This window comes from Microcebus murinus, chromosome 7 (genome assembly GCF_040939455.1).
Source record: "Microcebus murinus isolate Inina chromosome 7, M.murinus_Inina_mat1.0, whole genome shotgun sequence".
NCBI lineage: Eukaryota > Metazoa > Chordata > Mammalia > Primates > Cheirogaleidae > Microcebus > Microcebus murinus.
The window spans coordinates 25,962,546-25,978,828 of record NC_134110.1 but is presented as its reverse complement, the minus strand read 5'-3'; the positions used below and the strand labels follow the sequence as shown (position 1 = coordinate 25,978,828).

At 56.1% G+C, this 16,283-nt stretch overlaps 1 protein-coding gene across 1 annotated transcript in view; it reads right to left on the bottom strand.

Moving 5' to 3' along the window:
• Positions 1-15,962, bottom strand: part of ZC3H3 (zinc finger CCCH-type containing 3) — a 79,793-nt gene extending 63,831 nt beyond the window's left edge. The window contains exons 1-3 of the mRNA XM_012752886.3: positions 15,658-15,962; positions 12,886-14,203; positions 11,369-11,565 (exon numbers count right to left, since the gene is read on the bottom strand). Coding sequence (XP_012608340.2) covers positions 11,369-11,565; positions 12,886-14,203; positions 15,658-15,745 — 1,603 coding nt within the window. The 5' untranslated portion in view covers positions 15,746-15,962. The remainder of the gene's footprint in view (positions 1-11,368; positions 11,566-12,885; positions 14,204-15,657) is intronic.
• Positions 15,963-16,283: the final 321 nt, after the last annotated feature.

The window sequence follows — 16,283 nt, the reverse complement described above, 5'->3', positions numbered from 1 at the left end:
TCTCAGTAGCAACTGCTGACATCAGAAGGCAATGGAATGACATCTTCAAGGAGCAGAAAGAAAATAACTGCCTGAAATTCTTTACTCAGCAAAAACACTCTTCAGAAATTAAAGTTCAAATAAAAATACGCCCCTGCATAGGAGCTCATGTCTGCAATACTAGTACTTTGGGAGGGCCCACGGAGGGAAGATTGCTTGAGGCCAGGAGTTTAAGACCAGTCTGAGCAACATAGCAAGATTTCATCTCTACAAAAATATTTAAAGATCAGCCAGGTGTGTTTGGCACACACCTGTAGCCCTAGCTACCTGGGAGGTGGAGGTAAGAGGATCACTTGAGTCCAGGAGTTCAAGGCTGCAGTAAGCTATGATTGTGCCACTGCTCTCCAGCCTGGGTGACTAGAGTGAGACCTTGTCTCTAAAATAAACAAATAAATAAATAAAGACAATTTAAATTTTATTTATTTATTTTAATTAAAGGTAAAAATCCACCAGGGAGATATAATATAACAATTGTTAATTGGTTTGCACCCAGTAAAGTGATCTTGAAATATTTTTTGCCAAATTGAAAACTAGAGAAATGAACAAATTCACAAGCACAGTGGAAGATTTGAACATACTTCTCTATAAGTAACTGTGGAAAAAATAGACTCCCTCCCCACCAAAAATCAGTAAGTACACAGAAGATTTAAACAATATGGTGAATATAATTTCCTCTATAGCACCCTACACCCAACAACTGGAAATCACATTCTTTTCAAATGCACACGAAAGATTTACCAAAACTGACCATAAGCTAAGCCATATAACAAATCTAAGCAAACTTCAAAGTACTGAAATCATAAAGTGCCTAAACAGTGGAATTAAGCTAGAAATAAATAATTAAAAATAACTTCAAAATTCTCATATGTTTGGAAATTAAGCCAATGCTCTTCTAAATAACCCAGGGGTCAAAGAAAAAAACTGCAATGAAGGCCGGGCGCGGTGGCTCACGCCTGTAATCCTAGCACTCTGGGAGGCCGAGGCAGGCGGATTGCTCGAGGTCAGGAGTTCGAAACCAGCCTGAGCAAGAGCAAGACCCTGTCTCTACTATAAATAGAAAGAAATTAATTGGCCAACTAATATATATAGAAAAAATTAGCCGGGTATGGTGGCGCATGCCTGTAGTCCCAGCTACTCGGGAGGCTGAGGCAGGAGGACTGCTTGAGCCCAGGAGTTTGAGGTTGCTGTGAGCTAGGCTGACACCACGGCACTCACTCTAGCCTGGGCAACAAAGTGAGACCCTGTCTCAAAAAAAAAAAAACTGCAATGAAAATTACAAAATATTTTGGGGGAAAACAAAAATAACTAACTTACAAAATACAGCTAAAGCTACACTCAGAGAGAAATTTATAACCTTAAATTGCATATTTTAGAAAAAAGAGAGTCTGATGATCAAAGGTCAACCCTCTGGTCCTGCTTAGCCCTTACTTGGGTGCTCAGGCTGACTGGCTTATCTGGCAGCTGGGACCCTGAACAGGAGCCCCTCTCATCTCCTGCCCCAGCCAGCTTCCCCTTTGGGTACTGTCACCCCAACCAATCCCCATTCCCAGTGAAACCCAGAGGGACCTGGCACGGAAAGGTAGTGTGGTTCTGCAGCCCCTTCCTCTAAGCACCACCCTAGCTCTGACACCCAGACCCTTCCTCTGTGCTGCACAAGCCAAGGTGACAACACAGCTGCGTGGAACAGGGCTGGGGAAGTGGCCTGAGCCAGAACCAGACAACCAACCGTACCCAGGCACATTTTCCCTTTAAAAACGAAAGGAGTCAGGACACTCAGGCTAAAAAGGAGAACTCCTAAGAACATGTTCCCTGAGTTCCTTTTCAAACAGTGCCTGGCCCAAGCACAGTTGCACACCCCATCCTCGCTAAGCCCCGGGCCCACTATCCAAGCACAGGGATAGGCCCTGAGCATGTAGAGGGTAGGGGGGGGTCCTCTCTGTGCATACCCCTCAGGGGCAATGGCAGAACTGGGCTCCACAGCCAAACGGCCTTACCCTGCTCTTCCCCACAGGGCTGGAACACCCAAGATCCAACCTGAGAGACTTCTCTGAGCAGCTCCTCATGCAAGCTGAGCCCACCAGAGCAGAGGGACAGGCCTCCCCACCTCAACTACTGCCCTCTCTAGAGTCATCTGCAGGCACCTCCTGGCCCCCACATTCCTGTCTGCCACGCTGAGCCCTGGAGCCTGCAGGAGGATTCTGAGGGGACCCCAACACCCCTTCCATTAGTGTCCTGGACTCAACGGGACTAGGCCAGGCCCTGCTGCCACACAGCAACTCCCCAGAAGAGGCAGTCCCTGGCAAGGGTGCAGGAGGAAGCCTGCCCTGCCCTGGAACACAACGTCCCCACCAGCCGGCTGTTCTTTCTCCTCTGCCCAGCTGTCTTCAGAGGAAAAGAATTCACCTGGAATGCTCAGGACTATCACGAGAACAACCTCCCAGGCCAGGAAGCTCCCAGTGTTTGCTTGGTAGGGCTCATGTCCCTGAGCACCAATAGCTTGTGGCTCTGAGGAGAAGGCAAAGTCACTGATCAGTGGCCCCAGGCTGCCTGGCACCCAGCATTCTGTCCGCACTCCTAGTCATGTGAAATGTTCAGAACAGGAAGTATACAGGGGTCAGCTGGATCCCCCAGCCTGGTCTGCCAGGCCTACAGGGAAAACTTGTCCAGCCCCAAGTGCCATGGGAAGTGGCAGGCAGCAAACGGAGCAAGGCCTTTGCATACAGAAGGGCCAGGGCCCAAAGGAGCAGCACAGGAACTCATGGGGCAGTGGCAGAGAGGAGGCAGCCTCCTCTCCAGGGCTCCCAGCCCTCCCACAGCCAGGCACACACCCCAGAGTCTCTCAGCAGAGGGCTGTCACCTGCTCCATCATACAGAGGCAACTAGCCATTAACTAAGGACGCCCGGGCCCCTGAGCACAGCTGAGGGACGGGCCAGCAGTGTGAGGCTCCTGTAGGGCTGCCCAGTGTCAGGGCCTGCCCAGTGTCAGGGGCTCCCACACTGAAGCAGGCACTCAGGGACCCTGTGTCCTGGCCCCTGTACCTCTGCCAACCGGGGACACTACCAGGAGGCCTGCTGGGACTGTCACTCAGGATGCAGACGCAGCAGCCAGGGGCATCAGCTGCACCAGATGCTTACCAAGGATGAGAGAAGTGGGCAGGCTCGGGACAGGAGGTGCCTGTGCCCACCGCTTCCAGGCCTCTCCTGGACTACCTCCCTTCGTCTGGAGTCTGTCTATCACACAACCCAAATCCTATCCTCTGGCAGAGACTGGCCCACTTCAGTGGCATCTGCCTGCAGTTGGCATAGAGCCCAGCAGGTTGGCACACCCACTGGAGGTATGTGGGGCCTGAAGAGCCCCACAGGCCACCATGGTTCAAATCCACACCAAGATAGCACAGAGTCCCATTCTGGGGTGCAGACTGCTGCCCTTCCTTCCCAGTTCAAGGGAAGGAACAGGGCTCCAGAAGCCCAGTCCTGTGGCTCCCAGCAGGCTGGGCCTGGACAGGCACGTACTCTCCCAATCCTCAGTCTCCTCCTCTGTGGAGTGGACTCAACAAGAGTGGTGTCTGCAGCAGTAGTCGCTCAGCAAACGTGCTTTGCCTCCTGCCCTCCTTATGGCTGCCCCGCTGTGAGCCCAGTGTCCAGGACGGCCGGCTCTGGTCTGTGCTGGGCAGCTGGGAAGACAGTGACAAGAGGACTGCCTTGACCCATTCAACAAAGGAGCATCCAAGCTGTGTCCAGCCTGAGGACCCACAGCCTACTTCAAGACACGGGTTCCAGCCATCCTGACAACGCCACCCTTCCTGGGCCAGGAGTTGGGCTGGGCAAGCCCAGGTCTTCGGCTTTGCAGCCTGCATCACCTCGAGAACACCACCATGGCCTACATGGACTCCCATGCCAATTCTTGTGGAATAATTAATTAGCACAGCCACGACAAACGTAAAATTGGAGGCCTCCGGCGTGCCTGATAATTTATGCAAGATTCAAGGATCGCTGTGGCTGCCTTTCCCAGAGACTAATTCAGCACTTTCTTTTTCCCTTATGAAAGCAGGACTCCAGATTTAACTGCTCTCACACCCTTTCATGGGGTTTGCCATAAGAAAATCGAACAGCCCAGCTGCACATCAGTGAGCAATGATGGATCGCAGACCCCAGAGGCAATGGGTAGGGCCTCCCAGATGGGCAATGCTGGCCACCAGCACAGCACAGAAGAACTACCAGGCCAGGCGGAAGCACCTACAGGTCCACTCCCTTAATCCAAACAGTGCCCCCCAAGGAGAAACAACCCTTAGTCCCGTTTATACATAGGGAAATAAATGCCACAACAAGAACACAGGGGGCCCAAATCTCCAGGAGAGGCAATGCCAGCACTGAGCCTGGCCTCATAACGACGATGCTCCCTGGTGTCTCATCAAATGTCCAGGACGTGAGCACAAGATGCAGGGCTGCTTCCCAGCACCAGTGGCAAAAGACAGGGCACTCAGCCTGTCACTAGCACTAAGGCCATCAAAGGGTCACCCAGCTTCTCTGGCCTTAATGCGCTCACCTGGTGAAATGCAGCAAGCCCTCTCTTCCTGACCACCCACCCTGAGCTGGCACCTTGGGGGCCCCAGGTACTCTTCCCACCAAATCTGCTCCTCAGCTGGGTCTGGGCGGGAACAGCCACGTATCCTTGCATGGGGGCGTGGGGGCGGGAAGAGGCACCCTGGGTTCCAGATTGCAGCTCTCCTGCTTACCCATAACACCAGGGCCCATGCCTACTCAACTCAGGACAGGAAACTGGCCAGCACTGCTGAGAGGCTGTTGGGCCAGCACATGTGCCTGGGCCAAGCGGTGGCAGACACCCTCACGGCAAGGCCTCTGCTCCTGAGGCTCTGTGCAGCAAGTCTGGCACCAACAACACTCTACGTTCCAATAATCAGCCAGCCTCCCAGGGCGACTACCCAGCTCAGAGGACCCTTCTGGCAGCCCAGCACAGGAGGTTAAAGCTCGGGTGGGTCATATAGACAACTACCCGGTGGCCACTCACTGCTGGTGACCCCTCTGCTCCTCAGTGTCCCAAATGCCCTCATTGAGCATGAGTGATCCACTCTCCGTGTGGAGGTCAAGGTGTGAGGCTGGTGCTGATGCTCTGCTCCTTTTGCCCACTGAACCTCCTGGACATGCTGCTGCTGGCCCCTTCCCACCTCCACACCTCATAGGGCCAGGAGCAGCATTATCAGAGCACCCTGCGGCTTCTCTCCTGACAGGTGAAGGTGATGCCACCCCAGCATTCCCAGTCCCTGTGAGGGCAGCCGTCCTGCCCATCTCCTGCTCTTATGGGGCTCCTGTGATGGACTGAAGCCCTCCTTTCTTCTTCAATCCTGTTTTCTGGGTGAGCATCTCACCCCACATCAGGAGCTGCAGAGACCCAAGCAGCTCATGTGCACATGGCGTTGAGGGGAAGCTGTGAGCAGGACAGAGCACTCGCCTGTAGCACTTTCCTAACGGGCAGCATGGACAACAAGCAATTCACGCGATATGGAAAATGAGGCAGGAGGAGGAGATAGCCCAGCAGCAGGGGCATCTCAGAGGAGATGGGCTGACAAGGCCACAGGGAACCTAGCAGACACTGTGACTAAGTGGACATGCCATAGACATGTGAGGGAAGAGCGATCCGGTGGAGGAACAGTACGTGCAAAGGAAGGCACACTGGAGAAGGAGCAGGCCATGAGAATGCGGACCTGGGCAGGGGCGGTGGGACTCCCCGTGCATCAGGAACCCATACGACTTTAGAGAACAAGGAGAAATGAGGCTGCTTTAAAGGATCCAGGAGGGGCCAGCACGTTCCCAAGCTAGTACCTGTTCACTGAGAGCCATATGAGTGTCCAAAGCCACGGACTCCAGTGCCGGTGTGGGTAAACTGCCCTCCCCCAAGGCTGTGAGGAGCCACGCCTTACTCAAGCCTGAGAGACCCAGCAGGACAGAGAGGCCTGAGCACCACTTCCACGCCCCTGCAGTCAGAGACAGACCCCCGCCAGGGCCTGGAGGAGCCAGCCAGGACTCTGGGGAGGCTGCCTTTAGGTTGGCTGGAGCTACAGGTAGAACCCAGTGCCCAGAGGCACTCTGGGTGTACCTGAGGGGCCCCCAGCCCGCATAGGTCCCATTCTAGGGCTGGGGAAGGATGAGACAGCTACCCAGTGGGCAGTGAAGGGCCCAGGACTTGGAGAATGGACATCTCAGTCCCCACAGACTCACCCAGGGCAGGGTGGCCCTGCTCACTTAAAAGCCTGCGCAGCCTGCAGGTCACAGCCACCAGCTGTCCACACATGAGACCACTGTGGAAGCCAGACCTTTCCTATCCACCACAGGTATGCCTGGGGGAACACCCCAGCCCTGCCCAGGCCTCACGCTGGCAACTCATCCAGGAAGACTGCCACTTCCTGGGCAGGGCCCTGGGCTAAAAGCAGGTAGTGGAGGGAAAGAGGGTAGACTATCACCTTGCCAGTGTCCACCATCCTGGATGGAGGAAGCAGGGGCCCCCTCCTACCCCAGCAGACTTCAGGGAGATAAGGATACCTCTGCCCACCCTGCCCTTCCTTGGCACACAGCAGCAAATGTATCCAAGTGGCAGGTAGAAATCCTGTGACTTACTGCCAGCAAGAAGCTCCCCGACCAGAGGCACAGTGTGATAGGTGGGAGAGAGGGCCCTCCCTCCCGATCTGGCCTGGGTACCTACAGGCTGGGTACCTACCCAAGCACCGCCTCTGCACATGGCCAGCCAGGCTGAGCAGCCTCAAGTGGTCACTTCAGGGCAGCTGAGCCACAGCGATGGACAGCCAGAGGAGGTGGCCCTGAACCTCCAGGTTCCCACTTCCCCCCACACCAGAGTAAGGGTCCCACCATGAGTGGCTGTCAGCCACAGTGTGATCACTGACTGAGGTGATTACATGGGTGGCAAAGTGGACATCATTTTTGAGATCCCAAAAGGTTTTCCTCTCTTCTGCCTAAGTGCCTTTTCTAGCATTAGCCCACTGGAGACAGATCAGGTCAGGTCTCTGCTGCAGCTCCCAGCACCTTCTGCTTCCCCAGGCCCTCAGGGTCCTTTTGGGGAGTGTCTCTTATCTCAATCCCACAGCTGCCAACAGACTCATCCCCAGGAGTAAAGGGAGAGAAGAGATGGGAGGTGAGGGGCACAGTGACAGCAGAGGGGAAGACTCCAGGAGCCCCCTACCCAACTCCTAGTCAAAGTCTGACTCCAGGCCCAACCACCTGCAGGCTCAGAGAACTCTGAGGAGGGCCAGGGGTGGCAGGGAGGGGAGGGAGACATGAAGGAGTCAGGTGGGAACCTCCCTAACACTCTCAGTCCTCAGCGGCCACTAGCCTGCTGAACAATGCAGTTTTGAATTCAATTAAAGCGATTATCTGTTGTGCCAAATAAATTGTGTACAGCATATATCCTGCAGCACTTTACACCTCTGGGCTCATTATTCCCTAACTGTTTCCTCCTGTTTATGCGCTCTCAAATTAAATTGCTGATAATATGCGCCAAAATAAAAAATGAGCACACCTTGTCCCAAGAAAATTGATTCTCCCTTTTCCTGAACTGGCGATTGCCAGGTTTTATATACTCTGTTCCTGGTGATCATTAGTAATTCAATTTTCTTTTTATTAGCCCCCTTATCTGCTGAGCAATATAGTGGCAGGGCTGACCTCTTTCGCACGGGTAAATGTTTAAAATCTTTTCCCTGATTAATTTTGCCAGTTAAGAAAAAGAGGAGAAATGGCCCGGCTCTTAGCCATCACAATGAATAAAGCTTAATGTTGATTGTGATGGAATTTCTAATGCCAAGGAAATTGATTGAACGCAGCAATTACGCTGCAATAGTAACTCAAGGGAGATGGGATCGCTTTCTCCTGGCCGTAGCCTTTTGGTTATTTAAAACAATCCAATTTGCAAGGATAATTATGTATTAGCGTTTTATCTGCCACTTGAAATGAACAGGGGAGTTTCGATACTGGCCCAGCATTAGCAGGTTATTGCTGCAAATTACTTGATATCTGCTTTCTTTCACATAAAGAGGAAATTAGGCGATCAATTACCCAAAAAAAGGCACACTGAAGGGATAGAAGGTGCAGGCACGCCCTCTGCTGGCCACAGCCACAGGCATTTCCGGAAGCTTCTCCCCTTGTCCCTGGCCCAGAAGCCCATATAGATGGTCAGGTCCCTCCCTGGACACTGCTGCCTCCTCAAAGAGGAGACCAGGAGCTGAGCTAAGCACTTGCTGGGAGAGAAATGGGGAAAGAGAAGACTTTGGCCCAGATGAAGGGGCGGCCTCAACCCTGATCCCACCCATGGGAGGCCCTCCTGTCCAGCAACCACACCTTCCTGGAAGCCAGAAAGCACCATCTTGACAAGATGGCAAGACCCCCAGCCACTGGAGCCCTTGGCCGCCTAGTAAGGGCCAAGGAAAGTGCCGGAAGGGCTCATTAACTCACCAAAGCATCTATACCATTAAATGGAAGAAGGTGTGGTGGAGGCCACCCAGAGAGGTCTTTCCTGCCCAGGGACCAAGGAAGCCCTGGTGGGGCTCAGGACAGGCAGGTCTCAGTTCTTGGGCAGGCAGGGAGGGAGATGGCAGGCCTTGCAGGAAGGAGTCTGGGGAAGCCACACACCAACTTCCAGGGGCCACCCAGGATCCATTGGGCCCAGCCCAGGATGCCTGTCCTCACCCAATCCCTGCAGCACACACCCTGGCCAGGCTGATCACCTGCTGCAGCCTGCCCAACACAGCCATCTCTGCCTGCTTGGGGTGCTGCCATGGCTGTCTCTGGAGCTATCTGCCTGAGTGGCCATACCAGGACGCAGGCTGAGCAGCTCACCGCTTAGCATATATCTTCCATGGGCTCTCTGCCCCTCCTCCAATGAGAGGAGAAGGACCCCCTCCTTGGCCTGGCATCCACAGACTCCTGACTCATTGCCTGTTCCAAACCAGCTGGACACCCGAGGCCCCTGACACTACTACCACATATCCCTGAGTACAGTGACGCAAATCCCAGGTCCCTCTTCTGGCTCTCCCTGGCTTCCCAATGTAACCAGAACCAAGCCCCCTTTCCTTACTGTGACTAAGACCCTTCCTCTTGATCTGGTCCCCTCCCCCACTGGCTTCCTTCCCTCTACCCTGCACTCCTGGGTGGTGCACCAGCCCCTCGGGCTTCCTTCTGTTCCTGGAATACATTAAGTTCATACCCACCTCCACCCTGAGCCTGCAGAGCTCTTTGGTCCTCCCCTGGCTTGGGTCCCCTCCTCAGAGAAGTCTTCCCAACTGCCTGGCCAATGCTGAGCACCCTCCCTGCAGCTTGCCTGTGCTACCCTGCTTCCTATTCCTCAGAACGCTCACACCACCTGGAAGATCTTGCCAGCTGTTTACGAGTACTCAGGTGGCCCAGTGGATCTCCAGCTGGAGTCTCCAGCATAATTATCCTCCCACTGCTGTGTCCCTGGGGCTAGCACACCACTGGGCACAAAGGTGCTCAGCATACTGAGGCAGCCCCTGAGCCACCCACTGCTTGGCAGATGGAGCTGGTAACTTCTGAATCCACACAACTCTCTGCCTGGCTGCTCCCTGGGGGTAGGGGGCAGTGCTACATGGGCCCACATCAGCAGGAGGCAGCCTCTGGCATCCCAGCCTGCACACTCTCTGCTTGAGGTCTCAAGAAGGAACAGGCCAGTCCAACACAAGCAGACAGGGCTGCCCCTGCAGACGGTAACTCCTGGTAAGGACCCCATGCAGCCCTTCCTCTCACCTAGCCTGGCTGTAAAGTCTGCAGGCCCTCCACCTCCTGGGGCAAGGGTCCTCAAACTGCGGCCCACCGAGGACATTTATCTGGCCCGCTGGTGTTTTTGCCACCGCTGCCTGTCCTGCTTAGCAGCCGACTCGGCCCAGCCCCACAGTGCGTATGTGTGGAATGTGCGCCACATTCTTCAACGGCCCTCCAACGGTCTTCGGGACAGTGAACTGGTCCCGTTTAAAAAGTTTGAGGACCCCTGTCCTGGGGGATCAAAGCTGGAGGCCCCCCAACCCCTTTTCCCCAACTGGCCATGGAGCAGCTGCCCATTGTCCAGCCCTCCCCTACTCCCAGTCAGTCCTGTAGCCCAAACCCCACCCAGCTACCTCAATGCAGCCACTAAAGACCGCATCAGGTTCTGCTCCTACCTCATCACCCAGGATGAAGTCCACACTTGCCCTGGCATGCAGCAAGTGCCAGCCAACTCAGGACGGCCTGCCAGCCCATGCCCGCAGCCACACTTGCTCATGTCTCCCAGGCCCCAACCCCCAGCTGCATGGCCCCCTTCAAACTCCATCTGAGCCCGGCCCTCCCATGGCAGCCCTCACACCAGCTCTCCGCTCTGCTCAGCACCACTCTTCTGGAATCTCCTCAAAGCCTTCCTAGACAGCCAGGGACAGTGCCCTCTGCTGGAGACACCAACTGCCACACAGAGCCGTGGTGACAAGCACCACTGCCCAGGGCCAAGCTCTTCCCCAAACACCCCATCTTCTTCAGCTGTCTCACACAGGAGCTGGGGAATCCAACCACCCTCATGTGTCCCAAATGCTCAAAGGAGAGCCACGGGACCAAATGCACCCAGACAAATCCTGGCTCCCCACGCCAACATGTGATGTTGTCTCGGGTGAGCACCATCCCCAAGGGCTCCAGATAGTTCACCAAAGATCCCCAAGAACACTCCAGCCTGCAGACAGCTTCTGCAGTGTGTCCTGGAGCCATGACCTCACAACGGGGGCAGGGTGGTCCTCAAAGGGGCCATGCTCCACAACCTGCAAGCTGGGGCCCACCCAGGCCACCACGAGGGGCTCTCAGGGGCTCAGACCAGTTTTTTTCATACAAGATTGGGTATATTCAGAGTGCCATGGCTATAGATCAGACAGTTCTTTTCAGCTGCTCATAAAGCACATGTGACTCAGAAAGTGAATGATGCTGAACCCTCCCAGACCAGCACAAGCCAGGGCCTCCACCACCCCTCTGGTCTGAGTGGCCACTGCCCTCTCCTCCATCAGGAGAGATGCAGCTGGGTCCACACCAAGGGATGCACAGAAAAGGGCACTACTCACCTGCCCAGCAGCATGTCCACCACCTAGACTGCAGGGCACATCAGCCTGGACCCTCTACTCTGCCCACCAGCCTACCACCCACTGTCTGCCAGTCAGAGCCCTCTGGGGCCAAGGCCCTCTGACAGCACAATGTGCTGGAGGGGCACGTGGGGCTCCAAAGGGGGTGTGACCCACAGCTTCTGCCCAGCTCCATGCCCAGCCCCTCCTCCTGGACATACCTTCCTTGGTAGGGAGGTGGGCCCGGCTTGGTGGCAGGCGGCATAGCCGGTGCCTGGTGACCTGCACCAGGCCCTTGGTGGGGGCCTTCTTCAGAACAGGGCTGCTCTTCCCCCGGAGGGCTTGTTTCCGCCGGAGGCTAAGGTGGCTCTTGACAGTGGTGGCAGGTGAGGGGCTGCTCTTCTTGTCCCCAGGAAGGCTGTGGAGACAAAATGCAGGCAGCTCCCAACAGGCTCCCCAGGTGGTTCTGCCCACCCACCCTTCCTTACCCACATCCCAACAGGTGTGGGAACAGCCCCAGGGGCAGGCTGAGCTCTTTCTGAGGCCCTGCCTTCCCCATCAGACACAGCCAACTAACTGCTGCTCTGCTCCCTTCCTTCCAGATCCACAATCCCAGAAGACCCTGGCACTAAGGCAGGCTGCCTCTCCCCAGGGAGAGCAGGAGGGGCCTTGGCCCCTGACCCCTGCCCAGTGTGCCCACCTCCCAGCTCCCCAGGCCAGATGAGGACCCACATGGGACCAGGGGAGGCGGTGACAGAGAAGGACAATGACCCCAATGAAGGGCTGCCACCAGCCCTACATGGGCTTCCCCAGCCCTCTCCGTAAGAGGGGCAGCTTCTCCAGGTTCCCCTCCACACTTCCTGGAACAGAGGAAGCCACCAGCATGGTTTAGAGCAAAGCCTCCACCCAGAAACAGGTAGGCATGCAGGGGGAAGCCCACATAATTCAAGACAGCACCTGTCTGGGTGACCAGAACCAGAGGGAATGAGCTTACCCAGAGCCAAAGACCAAGGCCAGACCTCAGGAAGAACTCCCTGAGGGGCATTCGCAAGGAAGTTCCTTCCACAATGGCATATGCCACCGTGTCTGATGACAAAGGCAAGCCCTCTGTCAGCCACCATCCCCACTGTTACCTGCTGCCCTGATGAAGTCCCTGACCCCAGGCCAAGCACTCTGGGCTATGACAGCATCTTAGGGTCTCGTCATAATTTCGGGGGGTGGGGTGGCTAGGAAAGTGATGTGCATTCAAGGTAATGACTTGGCTTGGTCACCTGGCCACCAAGGGGGCAGCTGGAATGTAATACCAATCTGCTCCCTCTGGAGGCAAAGGCTATCTGCAGCCTCAGCACTCTACAAAGGTGTCCAGAGCCCAAAGCTGGGAGAGCCTAGGAAGCTATAGCCCACCAGCCCACACCTGGGCCTGACTGCTGCAGCCCAATTAGAGCAACCCCCAGCCTGGGCCCAATGAGAGCACCCACCAAAGGCAAGGCCTCCTGGAGCCCAAAGCCCTGAGCCCAGGGCAGAGTAAGAAAGACCATACACCCCCAAGCAGTGCCCAGTCCACTTCCAAGCCCAGACACAGGGCCTGTAGACACAGATCAAGAAGGGAACACAGGCTCAAAGATCCCCAACTGCTCATAATTCCACAGCTCAGGTGACATGAGGTTCTTACTGTCCCCAGCCCTGCCTGGACCTGCCCAGACAGGATGCTGTGGTGGCAGCAGGTGGAGACTCCTACCTGGTACTTCCCCGCCTCCGGATGATTTTGGTGCGGCTCCTCACTTTGTAAGCTGAGAGTGAGCTCTCACCAAAGAGAGGTTTCAAGCTGCTAGATCCCACTGCTGGTTTGTCCCCTGGGGGGGACCTGGAGAGGACTGGGGAGAGCTGGGACATATGGTCCTTGCTACCAGCCTCTGACTGCCAACGGAAGGAAGAAGAGGACGAGGCTGAGGGACTGGAGGCTTTCCACTTATACTTGCTGGGGGCCGGCCCTGGCTTGGAGGATGTGGCCGGCTTCCTGGGCTTGGCCTCTGGTTCAGCTCTAAGCTGTGGCTTCTCCATCTTGTCTGCTGTACCAAAGGGGTCCCCGCACACGTTCTCTGCAGCTGCTCTGGGGCTGAGGGCCCTCCGAGCACCCCGAGGGCTCTTTGCTGAGGCGGCCACCCATTTGTAGTTGTTTTTCCGGAACTTGTTGGCTCTACAGGACATAAGCAGTGCAGACTCCCGGGCCTGCCTGGGTCCTGAGGCAGGTCTGGCTGGGCTTACCACCGAGCCAGAGGGAGCTGGCTGATCTGGGTGGCTGGCATTCACTCTCCCCTCCCCAAGGAGCTGTGTAGCACAGCTGGTCGCAGAATGAGGGCCCACCTTCCGGCTCAGGGCCATGCTGGAGCGTGGTGGCAGGACAGAAGAGGGGAAGCACTTCTTGACAGCAATCGCACTCTCACTGACTGTCCGTCGGGGCTCCAGGGGGCTGTCACCCGCACTGCCCACAGACTTCACCACCCTGGGCTTGCCGGGCTCCTTCTGGCAGACCAGAAGGGGGTCCTCTGCACTGCAGTTACCCCTGGCTCTTCCTGGCCTCAAGGGCTGTAGCTGCCTGACAGGAGGGTCACCCTCGCCTTCCTGTGGTCTTTGGCCATTCCAAGGATTGCCCTCATATTCTTCCAAAGAACCCCGCTGGGCCCCTGAAGCACTGGCATTGCCAGACTTAGGTGGTGGTTTAATTTTGATGACCATGTTCTGATCTGGACTGAGCTGGACCTGTCTCTCAAGAACATACTGCTGGGTGTCTGGACTCTGGCTGCTCCCAGCCCCAACAGGGAGTTGCACAGCATGGTCACCGGGTGGGTCTGAGGACCCTGGGGGCCGATTCACGAGAGAGTATTTCTTGCGCCATGCAGGCCCCTGGTGTGAGGAGAAGCCCCTCCGGCTTGGACGGGCATAGCGGACACTGAAGGTCCTGCCACTCTGGTAAGGAGGTGGCTGCCACCGGGAAGCAGCTGAGGTACCCGGGGCAGGGGCATTGCCATGGAGGTTTTTGTAGTCATCAATGAGACCTGAGAAGACAGAATCATAGGTTCAGTTAACCAGAGGGTGTGAGTAAAATCACCAATAATCATGACTACCCTGGATAGGCATCAGCTGGCAAGATGCTCCCAGTCCCAGGCCCCATCTCACTCCTGAGCCTCTGCCAGTTTCAGGAGGGATAGCCCCCATTACTTGGGAACCACTGATAGTTCAGCCCAAGTCCCCTCAGCCTGTAGCTTCCATGAGCCCATTCCCCTCAGTTCTACTTCAATACTTCTTCTGCCTGCTCATCCAGAAAAAGTACCCCTGTGGCAGAACAGGCTCTATTTGCCATTCTACTGGGTCCACTATCCTTTGAAGGAAAGCATCACTCAATATGAAGAGACCATGCTGTAATGATTGGACCAGAGGGAACAAGTTAGCCACAGAGGCCCTCTGGCTTGCTCACAGAGGGATTATTAGGACTGCACCTAAAAATCTCCACGAGGTGTAACAGAACTGACACACCTGGCCACTTGGTGCTGGACATGAGGAAAAAAAAATACTAGGAACATAGGGCATTGACCTGCTAGATGGCAGGCCATTCTCCCTACAGAAGGGGAGAGAACTGATGGGCTGGAGTCCTAATGTAGGGGACTGACATAACCACAAGGACTTTCCAAATAAGCCCCTACATAGCTGTCCTAGTGCAGGAGGGCAGGAACACAAGGCATGAGCTGGAACAACCAAGGATGCTCTAGGACTTAACCAGCCAATCAACAGCCAGCCTCCCAGTTATCAACACTCCTCCCACCACATATCCTCCCCCTCAACGCACAGAAACCTATGTCCAGACCTGGAAAACCTTAGGGCAAGTGTAATGGAAGCCCAAGAAGTGGCCCAAAGTGGAAGGCAGCCTACCCTCTCCTCCACACACACCTTCCAAATCCTTACATCTTCTCATGAGAATAAAAGCAAAGCAAAGTGGATTTTTTTTTTTTTACGTTTAGAAAGACCAACTTGGCTTTAAAATTTTTTTAAGTATGGAAACTGAGGCCTGGGGAGTCTGGACCTGGAATGCCAAGGAAGTGTAACGTAGGGAGAGAAAGAGAATCAAAACTTGGCGTCGGGGAGAAACGCGCGCGCTGTAGCCGGCTTTGGGGCGCTGGAGCAGGAGGCCAGTCTTGCGCCCCGCCGCCAGGCGCGGGGAGCGAGGATAGGCGCCGGGGTACGCGACCGCCTGGGGGGGGGCGCCACTCGCCGGTTACTAAGCGACGGCCCCACCTCCACCGCCGCAGCCCCAGGAGGGCCAGCAGCCTTCCCCCAACGAAGGCCGGGTAGGGGACACATTCAAGCCGGCCTGCAAGCCCCTTGGGGGCCCAACCCCAGCCGACTGTCAGAAGGCCAGGGGCAGATAGCTACGCCCTTCGGGGAGGGGGGCGGGGCCCGCCGCGAGGTGAGGGTAAACAAGGGGACGCGCACCCTGGCCCCTAGCCCGACCCACCCTGCAGGAGGCGGATCTGCCGCCGTAATTGCTCCTTTTCCTCCATCTCCGGAGTCCGCGACGCCCGGCTAGGCCCCCGCGACGTCATCGCTGCGCGACCGTCTCCCTGCGGGCGGGGCGGGGCGGAGCCGAAACCCCGGAGCCGCTGGGGAGAACCGAGACTGCGCTCGGCGGCCGGCCCTGGTGGCGGCCGGACACACCAGGAAGCCGCCGTCACCGCGGCAACGCCTGCGGGAAGGCGGGGCCACGCACGCTCAGAGCGAGGGGTGTAGACGTCACTGAAGAGCGCCGGGAAGTGATGGGGAGCGCCGGGAAGTGATCAGGTCCTGGTGAGGAGGACTGGGCGGCTCCCAGGGCTTGTGTGCCCCAGTGGTACTGGGCGCGGGGCCAGCATCTGGGCCCCTCCCAGCCGGTACTGCGGTTCCTTCACAGTCTCTGCCTCGAATTACGCGCTGGGAACTCCATGGGGCAGGCCGAGCAGGAGAAGGGCCAGTTAATACTCTTGATCCAGGAGTCTCTCTTAACGTTCTTTTTGTGGCCAGAGGAGAAGAAAACAGTCGGAGAACAAGGTTCCCGGGATAGACAGGTTGAGTTTGTGGAAACATAACAGATTGTGGTTTGTCAGC